The sequence below is a fragment of the Trachurus japonicus genome, chromosome 18 (assembly GCF_045865225.1).
Source record: "Trachurus japonicus isolate A0001 chromosome 18, Traja_1.0".
NCBI classification, from domain to species: domain Eukaryota; kingdom Metazoa; phylum Chordata; class Actinopteri; order Carangiformes; family Carangidae; genus Trachurus; species Trachurus japonicus.
The window spans coordinates 5038959-5061625 of record NC_140924.1 but is presented as its reverse complement, the minus strand read 5'-3'; the positions used below and the strand labels follow the sequence as shown (position 1 = coordinate 5061625).

Here is a 22667-nt window from a genome sequence, read left to right as displayed (position 1 = left end):
AAAGAGAGTGGGCATCCTTCCTTGATATAAACGATTCCCCAGAGTCTTCTCCGGCTATTCTTTGGGAAACAGGCAAAGCAGTTCTAAGAGGTATCATCATTTCATTCTCCACCTACAAAAAAAGAAAAGAACAACAACAAGAAGCCGATCTGGAACAAAAAATCTAACAATTTGAAGACATAAACGCAAACAATCCAACAGAGAAAACACAGAATGAATTAAGAAAATATAAGCTCCAGTTGAACAAAATCCTAAATAAGAAAACTCAATTCTTAATACATAGACCGAGATATGAACAGTATCACCATAGTAACAAATCTGGAAAATATTTGGCTAATCTAATTTGGCTAATAAAAACAACAATCTCCACCATCAGGGACTCAGCAGGGAAGCCAACACAGTCACCTGAAGAAATAAATCAAATATTCAGAGATTTTTATGCAAAATTATACTTACCAGAAATAAATCCAACACAAGAAGATATCAGTTCCTTTCTTAACAACATCAATCTACCACAGCTTTCTCCCGACCAAATTACTACAATGGAAATACCTATATCAACACAAGAATTATCAGACGCCCTCAAATCCATGCCAAATAATAAATCACCCGGACCTGATGGCTTCCCTGCTGAGTTCTACAAACACTTCTGGCCTATTCTTGCCCCACTTTTCGATAGACTCTTATCCGAAATGAAGCATAAATCAAATCTACCCAAATCCATGAACACAGCTACAATATCTCTGCTTCTTAAACCCAACAAAGACCCGTCACTGCCATCAAGCTACCGTCCTATTTCTCTGATTAACGTTGACATCAAAATCATAGCTAAAGCACTCTCCCGCAGACTTGAAAATGTTATCTCATCCATAATCCATCCAGATCAAACCGGTTTCATTAAGGGCAGACAATCATCCAATAACACACGTAGGCTCTTTAACATAATAGACTACTCATCTCAACAAGAAGCACAAACTATCATTGCCACACTTGATGCAGAAAAAGCCTTCGACAGGGTCAATTGGTCATTTCTCATCTCCACAATGCAAAAATTTGGCTTTGGGGAATCGTTTATTAACTGGTTTAAAATTTAATACACCGCACCTTCAGCCACAGTAATCACCAATGGACTAACATCACCACCTTTCACACTGCACAGGGGGACAAGGCAAGGATGCCCACTCTCTCTCCTTTTATTTACTATTTTCATTGAACCGCTAGCCGCAACCATTCGTCAGAATAATAGTATCAAAGGAATCCAAACTCTGAATGCACACCATAAAATAAGTCTTTATGCTGACGGCATTTTACTCTTCTTAGAAAACCCCTACTCATCCCTGCCTGATACAATAAAACTCATAGACTCATTCTCCAGAGTCTCGAATTACTCCATAAATTGGCAAAAATCTTCTATCCTTCCATTGCACAGAAACAGCTGGGATTGCCACTCCACCTATTCCACTATGCACCAGTCACATCACATATTTAGGTATCAATATTTCCCCCAGGCTCTCAGAGTTGCTCAACCTCAACTACACTCCACTTCTCAAAACAATAACTGACCAACTTCTTCGTTGGATGAACCTTCCACTCTCCTTATTAGGCCGAATCGCAACAATAAAAATGTCAGTTCTCCCTAAAGTTAATTATCTCCTCTCTATGATTCCATCTCAACCCTCTCTGTCCTGGTTCAAATCACTTGATTCTATCATAACAAAATTCTATTGGAAAAACAAACCACCAAGAATCAAACTCACAACCCTTCAAAAACCAAAAGCATATGGAGGACTTGCAGCACCAAATTTTTTTCACTATTACCTTGCTAATCAACTACAGTACATTCTCAAATGGATCCATCCGCATCAATCAGACAATACATGGTTAGATATAGAACAGGTACTTTGCAAAAACATCTAAATCGCAGACTTATCAGTTCTCAATCAGTCAATTAAACGCCACCAATGCTTCAAAGTAATAACAATTTCAGCAGCTCTGACAGCCTGGTGGAAATTCCATAAAATCACAAATTCCACATTAGGCCCATCTAAGTTCACTCCGATTTGGCACAACCCTGACTTTCTCAGCAATAAAAAAACACTTTTCCTCCACTCGTGGTCAAATAAAGGAATCACTCACCTACAGCACATCATTCAGAATAACGCACTAGTCCCATTCACTCACGAGGTCCAGGAGTTTGGCATTAGGAGCAATCAATTTCTTGAATACTCACAACTTATATCCTCAATTCAAGCCGCTTTTGATATCAAAAACACAAACCTGAACCTCTCACCTTCATGTTCAGATTTAATCAGTATCCAATCATCAAAAAAACTGCTTTCCAAAATATACAGAATCATTACATATTCAGATACTACACTCTCCATACCAACAATAAAATGGGAAACTGATCTTTCAATTGCTCCTGATGCCAACTTCTGGACCCAAATCTGCCAAAACATTTATCTCATGTCAAACAATGCAATACAATACAAGATTCTACACAGGACACACTACACAGGTCAGAAAATGTCTAAAATGAGATTCTCATCAGATATTTGTACTAACTGCACCCAAAAGAAACCGAACACTTACTATATCCACGCCACATGGTACTGCACACCTGTTCACCAGTTCTGGCATAAGGTCACATCATCACTGACAGACTATTTGGGCTGCCACATCCCCTTATCTCCATCACTCTGTTTACTCGGCGACACCTCAGCAATCAACCTGACTAATCCCATCAATAAATTAACCCTCATAGCCCTAACTATCGCCAAGAAAACCATCCGCATGAACTGGAAATCCAAGAAGAACATCAGTATAGCACAGTGGAAAAAAACTCCTCATCGACCACATCTCCATAGAATACTCCATCCATCACTCAGCAGTACCCCTCTCCACCTGGTCTCCACTGCTCAACTTCCTACAGACATGACCTACCACCAATCTATTTTGCACCAACAGTAAGTTCTACAGGCTTCTGCTCTGCCCGAGAACCAATCTCCCACACACACAAATACTCAACACCTTCCTGTCATTTTTATTTGTATTTATTTATTTACTTCCTCCTTTTTTTTGGGGGGGGGGGTAAAGAATAGAAGAAGAGGGGAGGGAAAGGGAAGGGAAGGGGGGAGAGGGTGAGGGGAGGGAGGGAGGAAAGAGAGGGAGGGGGGGAGAGGAGGAAGGGAGGTATGCTTGTATGAATGTATACTGTATGTGTAGGAGTGTATGTATGTGCATGTATGTGTATGTGTGTACACACACACACACACACACACACAATTTCACATTTTATGTCATTGTAAGTCATCAATGCATGTTCACTGTATTGTCTGTCGTGTTTTTTCCACAATAAAAAAAAAAAAAAAAAAAAAGATTGGCTACACAATGTCCTGAAGCAGCATGGAGTGACTACCATAACATCTTGCTTCACTTTAACACTGTTAAAAACAAACCGTTGTCACTGAGGTCTCCTGGTTCTTCTCTGGTGTCTGAAACTGATCCAGGATCAGCTGCAGCAGCTCAGATTGTTTTTCTGGCAACTGGAGAGAAAAGAAAAGAAACAAGATCAGAGACGCAAATGAAAGAACAAAATTAAAGTTAGAGCTGCTATAAATACTTCTCAGAAAATATGTTTTAAAAATTAGATTTTCTTTTAGATTATTCAGGTTAAGCAAAAATCTTCGCACATCCACTTCTCAGGCAGGTGCGACGGAGGGCGACAATCAAGTCCAAATTAGAAAAAGAAGAGTTCCCGGGAACTCTTCTTTTTCTAGATTATTCAGGTTGAATATTTCCAGAGAACATTTAATGACACAGAATGTTATTTTTGTTTCTGTTTATCTAAAACCAGTCTTTGGCTGTGTTCGAAACCGCATACTACATACTATATACTTCCATACTGCATACTGTCCATACTCCATACTACATACTCATCGATCAGACAGTATGCAGAGCGTTTACACTGCAGCATACTACATGATAACCCACAATGCATTGCACTCCTACCCGAGCTAAAATCAAAAGGCTAAAGCTGATTTCCTTTTAGCTCTAAATTCTTTAAATATATCACTTTATTAACATTTCAAACATTTTTAGGCGAGAAAGTAGCCGTTTAGATCAGCAGTGTGTCGTTAATTTGTCTAAATACCAGATGTTTACAATTTTGATCGGACGATTTCGGCGCTACTAAAGCTAGCCGTTGTGACCAACGCACTTCCGGTTACTTTCACAAAATAAAACACCCGTTGCCCTTTACTATATAGAAAACCCTAACGATAGAATTTGTGCTTTTATTTTGAAAACAGGAAGTGAACCTACCCTCGATGTAGCTAGCTTGGAACCGCAGTTTTGACCGCTCTCGTCCCGTTAACGGCATTTAACCATTCAATATGCCTTACCGGAGAGTCTAGCCAGCTCTCGGCCTGAGAGATCGGCCTGGTTCATTGTAAAACAGTTATTTATTGATGTAAATGTGGTGTTTTCTGTGCATACAGACCCCAAGGCGGTGCTGCTCTTCTGTCTAACCATGGTTTTTTATTCAAACAAACTTCTGCTACAGCCTCAATTGTTATTTCATCAATGAGACCAACATTTATCCCCTAAAAAGAGTTTAACCAGCCGGTGGTAAACCTCTAAAAGCCATCGGGTAAGTTAATTAGCGGTCGTTTTCTCCACCGGGGCGAGGACCGTAGGCTGGGCGGCGGAGCACGTCAGGAGCCGGGCTGCTGCCTCTATGATGTCGCGGTCGCTGCTCGGACCTGGAGCTTCACTTCTCCGAAAAACATCGGGTCAACCTTTTAAACAGCCGTCGTTTGGATAAACTAACCGCACATTGGGGTTCTGAACAGTTACTTTCTCGCATGAAAAAATATTAAAACTTAATAAAGTCACGTATTAACAGGCACATTTCTGTTGTCCTGTTTAGTTTAGTTTTTTTCCTGTTCGCGGTAAGGAAAAGACTATCCGTGACGTCACGTTACGTTGCATCTTGGGTAATTTGAGTGTGAGTAGCAAGCTCCTCATGTATACTCAACATTCTGGCGAATCTAGTATGCCATCTTCTCGCATACTCAAACCGACTCAAACTCGCATACTGTGCATTCGCATACTCAAAATGACGTCAGAGTTAGTATGAGTAGTAGGCAAGTATGCGGTTTCGAACGCAGCCTTTGTCTGACCAACCTGTTCTTGTATTTAAACCAAACAACATGATTTTCTTACAGTTTGTTTTCAACACAAATTTAAATATTTGAATTCAGTGTTAAACAGAAAGTGACAGAGGTCAAAGAAAACTACACAAAAATCTTCTGAACCTCCTTGATCTTGGTCTGGAGCTCAGTCTCCTTGGTCTTCAGCTCCATCTCCAGTGTTTCTACTTCCTGCTCAGCTTCCTCCTTCTTCTTCTTCAGTTCTTCTCTGGTTGGACCCTGGATCAGAAGAAGAACATGTGACTGAACTCACTGTCCAATGACTCATATAGAAACAAATGCAGCATCAGGTCGTTGCTGAACTTTTCTGTGTCTTGTGGTTGGTAACATGTGGTTTCTCCTCAGAGGAGACTGAACCAGTTCAGATGTTGTGTTCATGAAGTTGATGAAGAAAGTGAAGCAACAAGCAGCAGAGAATCAGTCTGTGTCTCAGTGTTGATCTCATTCACAGTCTACAGCTGAGAAAAGCTGATGAGATCATCAATGACTTTTGTGGATGAGGAACATCACAGAGTTTCACTGGGTTCATGATAGGACTGTCAATGAATATTTGAAATTCGAATGTATATTCGAATTATAGTAATACAAATGAAATTTGAATATTAAAATATGATATTCGAATATTAATACTTTATTTTTTAATTATCTTCATGCGCACAACCACAACAACAGCAACTAGGGGAGAGTGGGGCAATGTGAGACACCGGGTAATGTGAGACACCCCCTATATCTAGAAAACGGAACACATTTATGGTCATCTGTCCATTATGTTTTCAAGCCCCTTCCATTTCCCCATGGCTATGAAGAAGAGGACCTCATGATGCTGTGGAAAGCATGTTTTTTTCACAAAAATGTTATTTTTGCATGTAAAAGTAAATTTTCTTGGTGTCAATTTAATCAACTGTTGTGCCAAAGCAAATTGATTCAGGTAGAAAAACTTCTATGATACATGATGATGAACTACCAACACATAAAACCATCTGATGATGCTGGCTGAAAATTAGCCTGAATTTCTAAGAGAGGTTGTTTTTTCTAAAATGGGGGTGTTGGGGTAAAGTGAGACAAATGCTGCGGGGTAAAGTGAGACCATGGATGCATTATAATAAATCCATGAGTGAAACACAACTGTGAGCACCACACACAAAGATTTACACTAGAATCTCGCCGCCCAAGCCAGAAATCTTGCGTGATCAATGATCTGTAGCCAAACTGCTTTGTTATGCTATGTGCTCTCAGTCAGCTCGCTTCTTTATTGGTTAATTAACTCAATTTTAGTCACATTCCACTTTGTCGGCTCCCCCCACACACAAGAGGACTTTTGATCAAAATGGTCACGATTGTCGGGGCCTACAATCTGACCCCCAGACCATCTAACTGGTTCTATCTGTCATTTGAATGTTAATTAAAACATTTTGTGTTGTATTTGATTTTGGTTTTGAGTCACTTTGTGTTGAGAAAACAAAAGTGCTTAATTGACCAATCCCCATGATTCTGCTACTAGTCCGACATTAGTTTTGGGATGTGTGGTTTGTCAAGCTAGCTGTCAGGACTCTAGCTGTTACAACATGTGTTGTTATGGTAGTTTCAGAGTGGAAAAAGTAAGTGGATCAGTTTACCCCATTGATTTTTCTAGTTTGTCTCAGTTTACCCCTGAGCTGGGGTAAAGTGAGACACAAGACCACTTTTTTTAAAACTATCATATTTTCACTGCCCTTCGTCCTAAATACATTCTGATAATTTCCATTGCTAGGCAACATCCTGAATTAATGGGAAATGTGTAAATTTTACTGATAAATCATTTTAGCTCGCTTAGAGGGGAGCAAATGTAAAAAGTGTCTCACTTTACCCCACTCTCCCCTACAACTTCCTCCTACAAATGCACGGTCGTCGGTGTGACGTGTAGAACGCAGCAGGACGACTCCTCAGTCCATGAGTTTCATGTCTCAGACCGGATCATGTCAATCCAGCTGCAGAAATATCCGGGGGACGGGAGCGCCGCGGTAACCGTAGTAACTCACACAGACACACACACACACACCTGTCTGTGTGGTCACGTCTGGAGAGAAGCAGCTTCTCTGTTTTCCCAAACTACTGAGTGACAGCGTCAATCGCGCATTCAAAAAATAGTGCCGTTCACTGAGAGCTGTGATGATCCTCTGCACTTCATCGCAACTGTGCTTGATCCGCGTTATAAGGATCATTACTTGGATGTGGGAATAAAACATGCTGGCTCTTATCCCGTTTCCCGAGTGAGCTGTTTGCTCGCGTCATCACAAAACGTTTGACATGAATTGATAAAGGCTGAGTAAAACGCGGTCTTTTTTCACGTATTAATATGCATATAATGTCGTCGCTGATTTGCATTGTATAGCTGTTTGTTTTGTGTAATCTAAGCTGTTCAAAACGTGTTTGACATGCGCTGATAATAAATACAGGCTACCGCTATAAAGTCCATCTCTTTGTATTGATTTTTGGAGAAAATATGAAAAAATAGAAATTCGATTTTTATTCGAATATCTGTTTTTTTTAAGAGGCAATATTCGAACCTCATTTCTGCCATTCGTTGACAGCCCTAGTTCATGATGTCAGGACTTACTAGAGGACGGAAGCAAGACTGGGGTGTTGTGTTTCTGATCGTCTTCAGCTGTGAGGGAGGAGGGAGAGACAGACAGAGACATGATGACCACTTTAAAGTCTCTGTTCAGTTCTACAACCCAGGAGCTCATTATACAGTCAGTGGACTTTATCTGAGACATCATGTCACTGAGTGGAGGAGAGAGGAAGAACATCAACTAGACATGTGAATGCCGAAGGATCGATATGAAGAAATAAACCTCTGTGTTCTTGATGTTCAGCTTTTTCTTCAGCTCCTTCAGCTCCTTCAGCTCCTCCAGCTTTTCCTTCAGCTCACCCTCCATCCTCTGATTGTCTTCACTGAGCTGCAGAAGCTCAGCTTGTTTCTCTTTAATCTGGGAGGAGAGAGAAGATGAAGACCAGATGACAGACATCTTCATTTCTTCATGTTTATTAAAACCACTGAAGTGAACAAACTGACTGTTAGTGAAATGCTGAGGAACAAACTGAAATCAGTCTGTTATATTAGTAATATAGACTCAGTGTTGGAGCTTTTTTGGAGCTTATAGTGTTCAGTTCTTAACTAAATGAGCTGCTTGAAAGAAATCTCTGTGTAAAAGACAAATCTGAACCTCCTTCTTCTTCTCCTTCAGTTCTTCTTTGGTTGGACTCTGGATCAAATGAAGAACATGTGACTGAACTCACTGCACAATGACTCTTATAGAAACAAATGCAGCATCAGGTTGTTGCTGAACTTTGGTAACGTGGTTTCTCCTCAGAGGAGACTGAACGTTTGTACAGACTTTTACTTTGTAGGATGTTCAATGTTGTCGATCATGTTTATATTTTTATTTTCTTTACAGTATTTTACCTTTTTCTCATCCTCAGTCTCCACTTTCTCCTCCGTCATGAGTCTCTCTCTCACTTTTTCTCCTCCACCACTTTCATCCCTCTGGTTTATCCTGGGCTCTGTGTAAAAACATAACATTTTAAAGACATACATTCACTTTTCGTAATAAGACTTTAACAATCAAACATGTGAGAATTTAATCAAATTGGATTTAATTGACAGTGTCACAGCGAACTTCTCTGTTCCCACCACTAACTCAGTCTTTCCATTTAAGCCATTCACATTGAACCTGTGAGGAAACTTGACTTTGGCAAACCACTTAGTTCATTTGTGACTTACTGGTGTTTTGTCTCTTCAAGATGAAAAAGGCAAGAGAGATAATGATCATGATGGAAACAGCCAAAGTAACAGCCAAGCCAGTGATGACAGGAGAAGAACTGGACTGGACCTTAAAGAAATCATCTGGAATGAGACAACACACAATCAGATCAGATGGTGTTTGTGTAGACCTCAGCTGTTTGAAACTAACACAGTGTTTAAATGTAGAGTTTTGACCTGGAACATGAATGTGAGTGTCTCTGGTCTGGTTGATGGTCTTCTGTTGGACTCTACAGGTGAAGCTGTTGCTGTGTCTCTTCTCCACAGTCACTCTGCTGCTGACAGTATAGAGGACATCAGGACCTCTGACTGTCTCTGTAGGTCCAGCAGAGAGCAGCTTTCCCTCAGCGTCCAGCCACAGCAGCTCAGGCTCTGGATACCAGCCTTTAGACTCACACTGTAACACCACTCCCCCCTTGTCTTTGTCAGTCCCTGCTAAACTGATGACAGGTGACGAGGCAGCACCTGAACCTGGGCAAGGGGAACATTTCAGAATAAGAGTCAGAAATACAGGCAGCAGGAAACTCCTGCAGACTACTGTGTCTTGCCACAGCTGCAGCCATGGAGTGAGAAGCTCCTCCACCGGAGACAGCCAAGGCAGGCGGGGCTGTTCGGTCTCACTAACCTCAGCAATCCCAGTACTCCTCAGACCGAGATGCCCCGCCTGTGTTGGCCGATCGGAGCTCACACTCTGCAGCGGGCAGCCGTGAGTCGACACAGTGTTTTTTTTGCGACCTGAAGACCAGACCGGCCAACCAAGCCTCGGTTCACCTCCAGCGTTGCAAACACCCGGCGGGTGAAAGCAAGACAGCTGGTTTATGCTCCAGCCAGCCGGGGCTCTCCGCTCTACACTGTCTAGTCACTAGATTGTGGTCACCAAATAATTTGTTTATTTCTAGCTATTAAGATAAAGACACTCAAGACAATAATATTTGTCATATTAAATTGAAGTTATGTTGAAGCTAAGAGCTCAGGACCTTATCTCCATATTGAGGGTAGACTGGGGACAAGTAGTTTGAATGCTCCAATGTTTGCAGACACCCTCACTCCCTGAACAAATGTACAATCCAATATCACTAACTGAGATTATCCTAATTCTTCATTGGCAAGACAACACTAAACTGCTCACACAGTATTTCACTACTTACCAACACAAAGTTCAACGAAGGATTCTTTGTTATTGTCTGGTATGAAACATCTGTATCTCCCTTCATCACCAGGTTTCACTCTGGACAGTTTCAGTGAAATGTTTCCGTGCTTCAGTTCATCAGTGAACAGTGATGTTCGTCCTGAGTACGATGGATTTTTAATTTTTATCAGTTCCTGACCTCTGCGCCACACATGAACATATCTTGGCTCCAGGTTAGACCTCGACCACTCCACTGCGTAGCTGGTAACATCCTCGGCAGGTTCAAAGTGACACGGCAAAATGATGTCACCACCAATTGTGGCCACTATTGGCTGAGATGAACCAATTAACTGAGACAGACCTGAAAAGAAAAGATATTCCATCATTAGTTTATTTTTTTCAAAATTACACACAATATTCCCGCATTTTGGGAATGTTGCTGCTTACCACACACAGAGACTATAAGAATACAAAACATTTTGATAAGTAATGTATCAATTTGAAATGCAGTTTCAAGATCATGTAAAACTACTGTAAAGTAACAGGATGGAACACAGAAGTAGTTCAGTCAGACAACTCTGAAATGAGAACAAATAATTTATTGAGTGTAAGCATTGCAAGCTGAAGCAAAGCATAGGCATCCTTGAGCATGGCTGCAGCAGGTTTGTGTCAGGCTCCATCTCAGTTATTCGTTCCCTGAATTATCTGCTTTGCCAGACGTTACAGGGAATGAAGCAGACCCCCCAAAACTGCTTGTGTTACAGAGCCTGACCCTGCATGCTTAGTGGAGCTTCTGCCACAAACTAGTCAATTCCCCGTAGCTGAAGCCTGTGTATGGGAACAGAAGCAGAGATTCCATCAGTTTCGCCTTCCTGTGGAAACTAAGGAGAAAACTCCCCTCCAATCCACTAAACAACATCCTGGAGAGACGAGTATAGGAAGCAAAAGTACATAATTGAAGGTAAATTACCTTAGCATGAGCACTCATAATTTTTTGAACCTGCAGAATTTGGTTTTGTTCAAATGAAGCAAAAAAAGGCTTGCGCACATCCAGAAGTGCAGCCAGGTGCTGAGTCCAGGGAGACAAGTATCAAAAACAAGAAAGGACTCGCAACACTGTAGGAGCTCCCAAATATACAAAAATGTATTAGAGGACTATAAAAAGGAGTCCTTTTTATAGCCCACAGCTTGAGCAGAGTACCCGCAGCCTTGCAGAAACCCATGTTTGGGTCATGGGCTTCCTGTCATTGATGACAAAAGTGGGTCACACCAATCAGGTGCACGTCGGGTTCTCAGGTAGCGTAGCGCAGCATTGAGGACAAAAACAGAATTATTCCTCACAATCACCATAGGTGTTACAGCTGTAGGGCATATGACAACCCCAAGAGAAGAAGTCCATTAGCTTCAGTATCAGTAGTAAAGTGTCAATCATCACCTGGAAGTCACTCTCATGAGGCTGTTAAGAAATGGGTGAATGCAGGAATTCGGATGCAACTTCACAATGAAGATGCCATCGAGGCTTAATGAAGGGAGACCCCAACTTATGAGACTCACTGACTTAACAATTGGCTATAATTTCTTATTTTCTTTCTTGCGTCTGGCAGCGGAGCTCAGCAGAGCCTTCGCATCCCAGACAAGAATAAAATGGAACAAGAGAGATGGCTGTAAAGCGAGGGACTGTCCCACGATGAGGAGCAGAGACAAGATTACTACAGCAGTCCACCATGTTCCTATGTAGTCCAGGCAATTTAGCTCATTTTGGACCCAAAAATAGAACTAATTGTCACAGAAGGTTTTTCACCATCCATCATTTCTATGAGGTGTCTAGAACAACATACTAAAAGTCCTAAGAAATCCTAGTTGGGGAAATATGTTTAATTTGCATCATTATTTACTGTATAAAGTAATGGTGCCGACAACAATACACCCCAATGGGGCTATTTTTTTTCCTTTACTCCTATCACAATGAAACTTTACATGATGAAAGTATCCATGAAATGTAACATTTTTTGTATTACAAGTTTCTTTGAAAATTAATTTGAATATGCAAATGAGCCTTACACTAATCAAATATGCCCAAAATACACCCAAATAGGCTTCTTTTTTTCCTTTACTCCTACCACAATGAAACTTTACACTATGAAAGTAGACATTAAAAGCAACATTTTTTGTATTACAAGTTTCTTGGAAAATGAATTTGAATATGCAAATGAGCAATACACTAATGGAATATGCCCAAAATACACCCGAATAGGATTCTTTTCTTCCTTTACTCCTACCACAATCACACTTATAAAACTTACTCACACAATAAAAGTATACGTGGAAAGTAACATTTCTGTATTTCAAGTTTCTTGGAAAATTAATTTTAAATATGTAAATGAGCTCAACACTAATTGACTTATGGTCAAGAAGCCATAAAGCCGCAAGCAGCAAAAACAGGGGCCAAATAACTTAGTTCTTAGTCCCGCCCATATGTTGTTGAACATAACAGCATATTTAATATAACATCACAAACAGTCGTTGAAACGACTTTGATGAATTCTGACTTTCTTCTGATGTTCTCTGCAAACTGGGAGGAAAGTCGTTAGGTAAGGCTTGTTCGCTAATAAAAAAAAAAAAGAATTTAGAAAGCAACTGGAGACAAGACTGTGCAATCAATTCTTAAGGTCAATATAGGTCTTTTAAGTGGCAAGTGACATGTGTGTATGCATAAGTCACGTGTGGCAAGTGACAGCACTCAGTGCATAGGTTAACTTATTGAATGGACATGAATGTATTAGTTATTTGACCCCTGTTGCTTCTTGTGGCTCTATGGCTTCTTGACCATAAGTCAATTAGTGTTGAGCTCATTTACATATTTAAAATTAATTTTCCAAGAAACTTGAAATACAGAAATGTTACTTTTCATGTATACTTTTATTGTGAAAAGTTTCATTGTGGTAGGAGTAAAGGAAAAAAAGAAGCCTATTCGGGTGTATTTTGGGCATATTTGATTAGTGTAAGGCTCATTTGCATATTCAAATTCATTTTCAAAGAAACTTGTAATACAAAAAATGTTACATTTCATGGATACTTTCATTGTGTAAAGTTTCATTGTGATAGGAGTAAAGGAAAAAAATAGCCCCATTGGGGTGTATTGTTGTCAGCACCATAGACTTTATACAGTAAATAATGATGCAAATTAAACATATTTCCCCAACTAGGATTTCTTAGGACTTTTAGTATGTTGTTCTAGACACCTCATAGAAATGATGTATGGTGAAAAACCTTCTGTGACAATTAGTCTGTCGTAAAACGCTATTTTGCCTGGACTAATGAGGTGGAAGCACAAATTAAAAAATAAACGTCCTGCCTTGATAAAACAAACAAGCCCAGCACCATTAGCTTGAAATGCAAACAGAGCTGCCTGGGGTGAAAGGGGGAAACCCTTCTTACCCCCCGTGGCAGAGCTTTCTGGCTCTGGACGCATTCCACAAGAAACTCGAACAGCGGTATGTCAGAATTAGCGGTATGTCTAAATGGTGGGATGTCGGAGTGATGGGATGTCGGAATGACAGCATGTAACCTGGATGAGGAGAGCATGTGACTGATCAGCTGATCAGGATGGGTGCTTCCTGAACTAGCTCCGCATCATTTTAGTCCTCCTCCCCTTTAATTCTATGAGGTGCCTGAGCAGTGAGACTCACTTTGCAAAGTACACTTACTAGAATAAAAATCTGAATTTAAAGAGTCACTATAACCGTAGCAGCATCATAGAGCTGACTCAGTTGTGTGCACTAATCAGTCACTGATTGTTTCTTTGCACCACTTGGTGGTGGGCAGGTGTTGGATTGTCAGACTGCACCAAAACAGAAAAGTTACAGCAATTCTGTTGCATAGAAGGGTCAATTTATCTGTGGGTTCAACACTAAACTTCTCACACTTCTCATTTAATTTCTGAAAAATCATTGTGTTTTATTTTTCTTATTTTATGTATGAGGTTACCTCCAACAAAGGGCACCAGGAGAAGATGGACGACCAGGACACTGATGGTTGTGAGTGGAGACTGAATGGAGAGTCCAGCCATCTGATGAAACATTATGCAGGTCTGGAAACATAGAGAAATAGAAAAAATAAATGGAAATAATTGGAGCACATAACAATCTATGGACAGCTCTCTGGCTTTTAATTTGTGTTGAGTAAATTATGGTGGACGATAATTTCCACACGTCGGTCTGTTCATGTCTCATCTGTCTCATCATGTGAGACAATAATGTCTCTTAATATCTGACAGATTTGTGTTAAACCCCCAGACTTCCTGTTCAGTTAACAAACTATAGAAGCTGATTCACTATGAAAGGATTAAATAACAATCAACGTTCAGTGCATGAATACAACTTCAACTGGTACAGTGAAGAGTTATGACACATTTTTTAATTATTAAGTTTAAAACAAGCAAAATATTGAGAAGACCACGTACCTGTTGCTAGTTGTGTTGCTCATTTCAACTGACGACAGGTCTGAAGTCTGTAAATCATTTACTGACTCATGATCATAAAGTGACCCCATGACCAGTTTATCAAGAGCAGGAAAGTCAGTATTGATCTCAAATGTTGAACTTCCAGATGTTCAAGTCCAGCCAGGGTGTTTTGTTGTTTACAATTTATAATACATATAATGTCAATGTGAATCTGACTCCAACTCAGAAAATTAGTTCAGCTCAATTTCACTGAGAATCATATGAGCAGTTGAACTTGCCCCGTTGCCAGCTGATAAAACAATACAGAGTCATGATGTGGCTGTTTTTACCTGCTCTCACTGTAGGGGGCGTTTTGTTCCTTTTACACCCATCAGGCCTTTCAATAATATGAATGAAAGTTGACATGATAGTATGACTTTGTGAGTGCATGAGTTTCACTTGTCCTGTAGTATTTATCCATTGAAGTGTTGCCTCTCTAACCTAAAGGAAGAATTCAAGGTTTCACAAACTTGTCATGAAAATAGTGTCATTGTATTTCAAGACTAAGAGACGACTGAGGCCTCTGAGAGCCTGCCCCCCTTCTGCAGCAGCATCAGAAATAACCTCCACAGGAAGAGGAAGTTGTCACGTACGTTATACTTCAGTTGTATTTCAGCTCAACGCTCAGTCTGCAGCAAGACGACATGGAGGTCACAGCTCTCTGCTTCAGACTGTGTGAGTACTCAGTGTCACATTTCTTCTCTTTCTGTCCTCACTTTTATATGTTGCTGCTCTTCAAAGCATCTGTTGCTGATTTACAACATTGCTCCTTTGTTTCTCCAGTGATGCTTGAATTTCTTCTGCTGGAGACACAAGTTCAGAGTCTTTATGCTCAGCAAAGTGGTGAGAACTACGTTCATGCACCTTATTTTACATTTTTAATTGTGTTATTCATCACTTCTCTGTCTAAAGATGTATGGATCACCATCTGTGATGAGAATTTAGTTCCTCTTGTGATGGATGTTAAAATACCAACTTTTGGATGTTTTATTTGTGAACTTTCAGGTGCAGCTTCTCTTCGTATCACTCCAGACCGTCTGCAGTTCTTTGAGCTTGAGTCTGTCTCTTTTCATTGTGAGGGAACTGATGGTTCTGCTCAGTTAAAAGGGATCAGGGATGATGGAGAATTTACTCCAGCATGTGACATGAAGAAGACATCATCAGGTTCATCCTGCACAGCTGCTACGCTGTATTCACAAGACAGTGGAGAATACTGGTGTGAGACTGAAGGAGGAGAAAGAAGCAACAGCATCAACATCAACATCACTGGTACGTTTTTTTAAGCCATTATATCTATTTTGAACTTGTAATCTTACTCAACTTTATAAATTCTCATTTACTTTTCCGTTGAGAGTAACACCAAGTCTGTTCATCAAACTTTCCTCTTCTTCAACATGTTCTTCAGGTGGCTCAGTGATCCTGGAGAGTCCTGCTCTTCCTGTGATGGAGGGAGATACTGTGACTGTGCGCTGCAGAGACAAGATGACTTCCACCAACCTGAAAGCTGTTTTCTACAAAGACAACGTCCCAATGAACAACAGTTCAGCACAAGAGATCAGAATGAACAAAGTCTCCAGGTTTGTTGAAGGGCTGTACAAGTGCAGCATCCAGGGAGTTGGAGAGTCACCAGAGAGCAGACTGACTGTCACAGGTGAGACTGAACTGTTTATGTTCATCATTCGTATTGGACTGTTAGAATTGTCAAATCTTTTCCAAAATCCATTTGTTTTTTTTTCTTCAAACAAACCTACTGTATGTACAACTGTACTGTTTATTCAATACAAATTATGAAATCTGAAATACAACAAATGTCGATATAAATAATGTTTAATATATGCATGTCAATATACAAAATTCCTCATATGCATTTTATAGATATTAAAACAGATGATCTGTGTAGGTCAAGTGAACATATCAGAGAGAAACACCTGAAATTCAACAAATATTCAATATCATCAAAATACTTGTGTTTTAGATATTTTTAATAAATGTAAATGTAAAATTTGATATATAATTATTTTTAAGATACTGTTTTATACTTTAAACAGGCTGTATAGATGCAATAATAGTACATCCCCTAATATGTTCCATTGATACATTACATCTTTAAACAATGTATATCGTGATATAGAGGCATTAATGTCATATTTTACATTTATTTGACACTTCTGGGCCAACATGGTTTTGCAAGTTGAAGTGTTGTGTTATTTTGAAAATATGTAAATAGAAAAAATCCCATAAATATATTTTCTTTATTGATGATATATTTTATGTTTCCAAACAGCTGATTTGATTTTAAATGTAAACTTGTCCTCTGTATTGTTAATATTTACAGATATATGCAGTGGTTAAAACTTTATTGTGTTAAGAAACTAGGAAGTCCTACAACAGGTGTCATATGTGATGTCCATCATGTGTCCACCAGCTCAGAAAGAACCCGTCTGCAATGGCGCTGGCTCTACAAAACTCCACAGCCTGCAGTGGGTCATCATCATCATCTTAACTGCAGCCCTGCTTCTTCTTGGGTTTCTCCATGTTAGCAAACACAGAGGTACAGAGAAGCAGCTACTCCCCCTATGTTAATGATTTAAAGCCTTTTTCTACCTATGTCAATAATTCTACTTTTCTTTCCATCAGTTTGCTCAAAGACGTCAAGAACATCACACTCAGGTGAATTTTATATCGAACATGACTCAGGATGAATACGCTGCTTAACCTGTCCACCTGTCAGCCTTCAATTTCATACATTTTCTCTGTGTTTCAGTTTCTGGAGTTGCGTATGACGATGCGTATGATCTAAATAGTTTGACGTATGCTGTCGTCACAAATGGGAGAGAGGATGATGGTGACCTTGACTTGTTTTTCTCTTGAAAACAATGTAAAAAAAAAAAACAACAACAAGACTTTTCACACATCTGTCTTCTCATGCAGCTAATTCTGACACAGTCACGTATTCATCGACCACTGAGGAGGTTAAAATAAGAAGAGGAGTCAGTGGCAGTTGAAGCGGTTGACTCTAACGTCTGAATGATTTCTGCTCCCTCTCTCTGTGGTCTGTTGTTTTAGACGCTGCTGACGCTGGTGAGAGTTTGAACGTCTGCACTGAGACAAACCACAGCAGAGAAGCACAGATAGAGAACGGTAAGAGGCCTGTTCAGACCTTTAGCACCAGTATATTTATAACCAGATATAGAAGCAGTAGACCTCTGCTGTCAGTTACACCAATATGTTACATGTGGGTTTCAATTCCTTTATGAACACATTGATGATTTAAAACATAAAGACCTTCGATAGGCTCTCTACGGAAGATTAAAACTGCCATGTATTTATTTATTTTAATTTCATTGCAGTATTCTTGCGAGAACTACATATTATTTTGAAATTTAAATTCAACAAAGTCTGTTTTCTCCTAATGCATTAATTTATTTCGATTCCCCACTTATAACGGAAGATTTCTGTTGGTTTGACACAGGAAGTCGCATGTGTATGGCTGTAGTGATGTAATGTGTAGGCTACTGCTCAGTTTCATGGTGCAGTAAATGTAAATGTAGGCTATAACGCTACTTTAGCAAGACAGAAACTTGCTTATGAGCTAATAAGTAGCTAATATTAGCTTGGCTGAAGCAGCTGGATAGATGGGATTTGGTCAACCTCTCTTGGAGATAGATAGTCCAGATCAGTAAACAAACTAACATTAAGTGTAACTTACCGGTAAGTCATTGTTTACAGCTCAGTGCAGCAGAACAGACAGCTAGTGGCAACTCTAGAAGGCAGATACTGGGACGATGTGATCATATGAACCACCTTGCAATGATCTGATAGTTCTTAACAATTATCCCACAAACAATAAAAAGTCTTCTGTTATATCTGCCAGTGTGTAGCATTTTCAAGAGTCATCGTTAGTTGAGTTAACTGGTGACAGATTCACTTTATTAGCCTCCTGCTACCAACATACATAGTGGCTAACCAACTGCTAGCTTCCTTTAAACAGGAGTGATTGCACCTGTGAACCCTTTTGCTAGGCAACCACGCCAACACATTCTACAATAAATGATTTGTATTCCTAGAAAATTTCTTTTTATATCAAAATAACAAAATAATAAGCAGTTATCATGAGAAAATGGTAATAGAATAAAAAATGAATACATGGCTGTTCACGGCTTCCGTAGATCTCACAAACTGATTCTTTGTGTGTTAATGACTGAGTCCAAAATGTGTTTTATTTCGTATGGTGTCATTTTACACATTATTTTATATTTTAGGATGAAACATAAATTTTGTTTGTCTTGAAGCAGAAGCAGGATCATCCAGATCCACATCTTCCCAGAACCTCAGAGCAGCCAAGGAACCACAGACGAAAATTATCTATACACTTGTCCAGGTGAGACTGATGGTCGAACCTAAATTATAAATTATTGATCATTTTTGTTAATCATGGGCAATTATTAGAAAATATTACAGTTCCCTAAAGCTCAGGGGGAGATCTTTATTCATCATCTGATCATCATCAGACCCATTTAAACTGCAGCTACTGAAGAAAGTGACCATTGAGTTTATCATAATTTACCACAGATATAAAATTTAAGTATTTTGTCTTACAGCTCCCAAATGGAGAATGAGTGAAGACTGAAGAGAGAGAGAGAGAGTTGGTTTGTTCAAGAGGAAATGACCAATAAGAAAGTGTAATTATGTTTATTTGTAATAAGACTGAATTTGTACATTTCCTATAGTGCTAATATTAACTTTAGTAACTAATATTAGCTGATGATGACAATTGTAAATGCTGCTAAAATCCCCAGACTGTGTTAAATCAGCTCCAAAGACTCTGTCCATCTGTTGGACAGTGGACTGAAACAGAGGCCAAAATAAAAACAGGTTTTATTGTATAAACTATTGTCACAGTTGTCTTTATTATATTCTATTGACGGATTAATCAGTTTTTATTTTGATCTATTTCTCATGAATAAGCAGTAATGACTTTAATGTAATGTCTCACTGTCACAGTATGTTGTGTTGTTTGTGTGTGTGGAAGTTCACAAAAACCTGAAATACAATATTAAACTACATCAGCAAATGTCTTTGGAGTTATCAACGAGTATGCACCGCCAGAATCTGAAAAAAAAAAATGAGGAAAAAATGTAATGTAACATATTAGTATATATAATGTAACATGATGTCAGACCTCTCCACTGGAGTTTATAAGTGTTGCTTTGACCAGATCTCCAGTTTGTTGGGGTTTTTTGTTGTCTTTGTCTTTCTTCCAGATCTGTGAACATAGAGTTAGAGAAGATGAAAGCTGTGAATTGTTCTCTCCATGACAGAAACCCTGTGTTCACCTGCAGCTCTTTGACATATGAAGTGTGTTTGTCACACAGAGTACAGCTCAGGCTGTGAGGAAAGTCCTATCATGTTTCTGTTGCTCTGTGGAAATTGTAGAGTCTAGTGTTTGTAGAGGTTTGACCGTCCATCACTTCCCCAGCTTCATGGATGTGAAGCAGTAAATAGTCAGAATGTCCCTTTAAGCAGGAAATGAGGAGGAAAAAACAGAGAAGATCTGCGTCAAGAAATATAAAACAACTTTTAACAAGTGAAACTCAAAGTGAGAGTCTGGTCTGGCTGACAAGAGAGAGAGTGTCTGAATGTGATGGTCCCACATTTCTTGGTGAACTCCAACGTCCAGTTCTTCAGCTGCAGCTCCTGTTTGAAGGAAAGTGGATCATGTCAAACAGGATGTGACAATATGAGACTAAACTTCACTAAGAGTTTCTTCTTTTTGATAAAGGAGAAGCTCAGCTCAAATTCAGCTTCTACTGGGAAACACACATTTCTTGTCTTTGAACGTTTGATGTTTGTAATTGTTCATGTTTGAATTGCAACATCAATCAATCAGTGAATGTTGTAGAATAATGACAGAGACTCAGTGTTGGACCAGCTTTGTCTTCAACAAGACATGAATGTGACACATGAGTGGTGACACGCAGTTGTCTTTCGTTATTGTTACAAACGTGGACTTGAGGTAACTAAGAAAATCCCTTATTTACAAGGAACGAACCAATGCTTCTTCTTTCTGTGAGGCTTTTAAAAGCACTGTGTTCACTTTGAAAGAGAAACTGAACAAGAACTTCTGCTTCTCCTTCATCTTGGTTTGCTCTGCTGCTCTTGTTCCCTTCTTGTTGGAACAACTTTAGTGTTTTTTTCATACCTCCACTGAAAAAAGTTTTGTTTTTTTAATTAGTGTGAATGCTGAAAGCTACTTTGAACCTCATTTGCTTCCACATACTTTCACCTACAGACTTCATTCAAATTCTGATATGTAGACAAACTTCTAATGTGTTGTTCAACCTGTGTACAACTTTTTCATATCTTGTACCATTTTTGAGATAAATCCTTTAAAACCACATGCACATTTCTGACCAATTTCACACTTTTCAATGAGAGTGTATTGCGTTGGCTAGAGTGAGTGACATCATCGCTAGAGTGCAGGAGAGCCAAAAAAGCGACTGGAACTTTTCTTCTTAAACTGCCACCAAAGCTACAAATGACACTCTACACACTATTTTGGAAACAGTTTGTAGTCACACTTGTCTTCTGTCTCAAAATGTCGTCAAAAATGCACTTAGAGACTTAGAGAATAATTTTAAATATTTTTAAATGCAGCTAGAGAGCTCTCTGCTCCCATTGACCCTAGTTCATTTTTTTTCAGAGCCAAGCAGATGGAGCTCCAGTTTGTAACTCGCTGTAAATGGCATTATACTTTGTTTAAATTCATTCAGAGTAGTCACACTGTGTACAGAAGTCCCCTATTTCTACTTATTGTTTTTTTCTACTATTTTGCTAAGCTTTCAGCTATCATTGAATGATCTCACATTCATAAAAGTGTCAACCTCCAGCATCCTCAGCTATTGCTATAGTTCAGTGGTTCAGGTAGCTGCTGGTTTGAATCCTGCCTGAGCAGTCATGTTAGTATGTCAGCCTCTTTGAACTTTAACTACGGTAATACCACTTGGTCTGGCTTATTTTCAAATCTTGCATGAGCAACCTTGATAATATATATGCCCCCTCTCCCCACCTTTCCTCTTTACCTCTTTCTATTTTGGTTTGTGTTAACATGTTTCTTGTTTATACCACTGCTCTAAGATTTAAATGCACTGGAACTTTGAAAACCAAGAAAGCAGCAGAGAAAAGCAAAAGTCTTGAATGATTTGTATCCATAATTTCTTGTCCTGCGCTGCCCACTAATGGACGTCACAGGCAGAATTCACCTCCCCTCCCCCGCTTTCAATTAGCTACAGGTGTTCGTTAAGAGACTCATTGATTGCTCATACCACAGTTTGCAGCACATCATCACATTACAATGAATGACAAAAGTCTTGATAAGTGTGTGCTCTCTGTGGCAGAGTAAAGGTTTAGTGATCATGAGGTCATGTCACATCATTGCTTGACTTTTAATTCCAACTATTCAGCTGTCATTGGACAGTCTTTGATTCCTGATAGTATAAAGCTCATTGTATCTCAGGTGTTCTATGGCCATGTGGTTAGTATGTCAGGTTACTAGTCATGAAGTCATGGATTCAATTCCTGCCTTAGCATGTCTTTGTCAATTTCTTCTGCTAATTCAGCATGGTTCAGCAATGGCTTTCAGCATTCACATGCATTTTCCGTTAGGAAATGCTCTTTCTAGTTAAAAGATTTTTTCTTCTTCTACCTGTAACTCTGACACAGTGAGATTTTCTCACTCTCTTTCTGCTTCATCCCTTTGTCTCGTCCTGGTCTCTGTGTAAAAAAAGGATCCAGGTCAGACCTTGACCACTCCACTATGTAGGCAGTAACATCCTCGACAGGAACAAGGTGACACGGCAAAATTATGTCAACACCAATTTTTGCCTCTATTTGCTGAGATTAACCAAATAACTGAGACTGACCTGAAAACAAGGCAAGGCAAGGCAAGGCAATTTTATTTGTATAGCCCGTTTTTACAAACAGTTTGTCTCAAAGGGCTTTACATGGCATCGTAACAACATC

General features: G+C 39.5%; 1 protein-coding gene and 1 long non-coding RNA gene across 7 annotated transcripts in view; one reads left to right on the top strand and one right to left on the bottom strand.

Annotated features, from left to right (window-relative positions):
• The window catches only part of LOC146968463 (butyrophilin subfamily 3 member A2-like), a 79027-nt gene extending 64165 nt beyond the window's left edge, over window positions 1-14862 (bottom strand). For 4 of the 6 annotated variants that reach the window (XM_085760471.1, XM_085760472.1, XM_085760473.1 and 1 more), the window contains exons 1-10: window positions 14607-14861; window positions 14132-14234; window positions 10164-10505; window positions 9193-9486; window positions 8977-9099; window positions 8659-8756; window positions 8048-8182; window positions 7810-7857; window positions 5319-5432; window positions 3459-3545 (exon numbers count right to left, since the gene is read on the bottom strand). In XM_085760471.1, the coding sequence (XP_085616597.1) occupies window positions 3459-3545; window positions 5319-5432; window positions 7810-7857; window positions 8048-8182; window positions 8659-8756; window positions 8977-9099; window positions 9193-9486; window positions 10164-10505; window positions 14132-14225 (1335 nt within the window). In that variant the 5' untranslated portion in view covers window positions 14226-14234; window positions 14607-14861. Of the gene's footprint in view, window positions 1-3442; window positions 3546-5318; window positions 5433-7809; window positions 7858-8047; window positions 8183-8658; window positions 8757-8976; window positions 9100-9192; window positions 9487-10163; window positions 10506-14131; window positions 14235-14606 lie in introns of all 6 variants that reach the window. The other 2 variants (XM_085760469.1, XM_085760475.1) reach the window with 2 other exon arrangements.
• Window positions 14863-17676: 2814 nt separating this feature from the next.
• LOC146968462 (uncharacterized) lies at window positions 17677-19594 on the top strand. The gene is made up of 3 exons (XR_015038196.1): window positions 17677-17786; window positions 18941-19026; window positions 19247-19594. It is a non-coding gene; the product is annotated as an uncharacterized LOC146968462 (long non-coding RNA).
• The last annotated feature ends 3073 nt before the right edge of the window (window positions 19595-22667 follow it).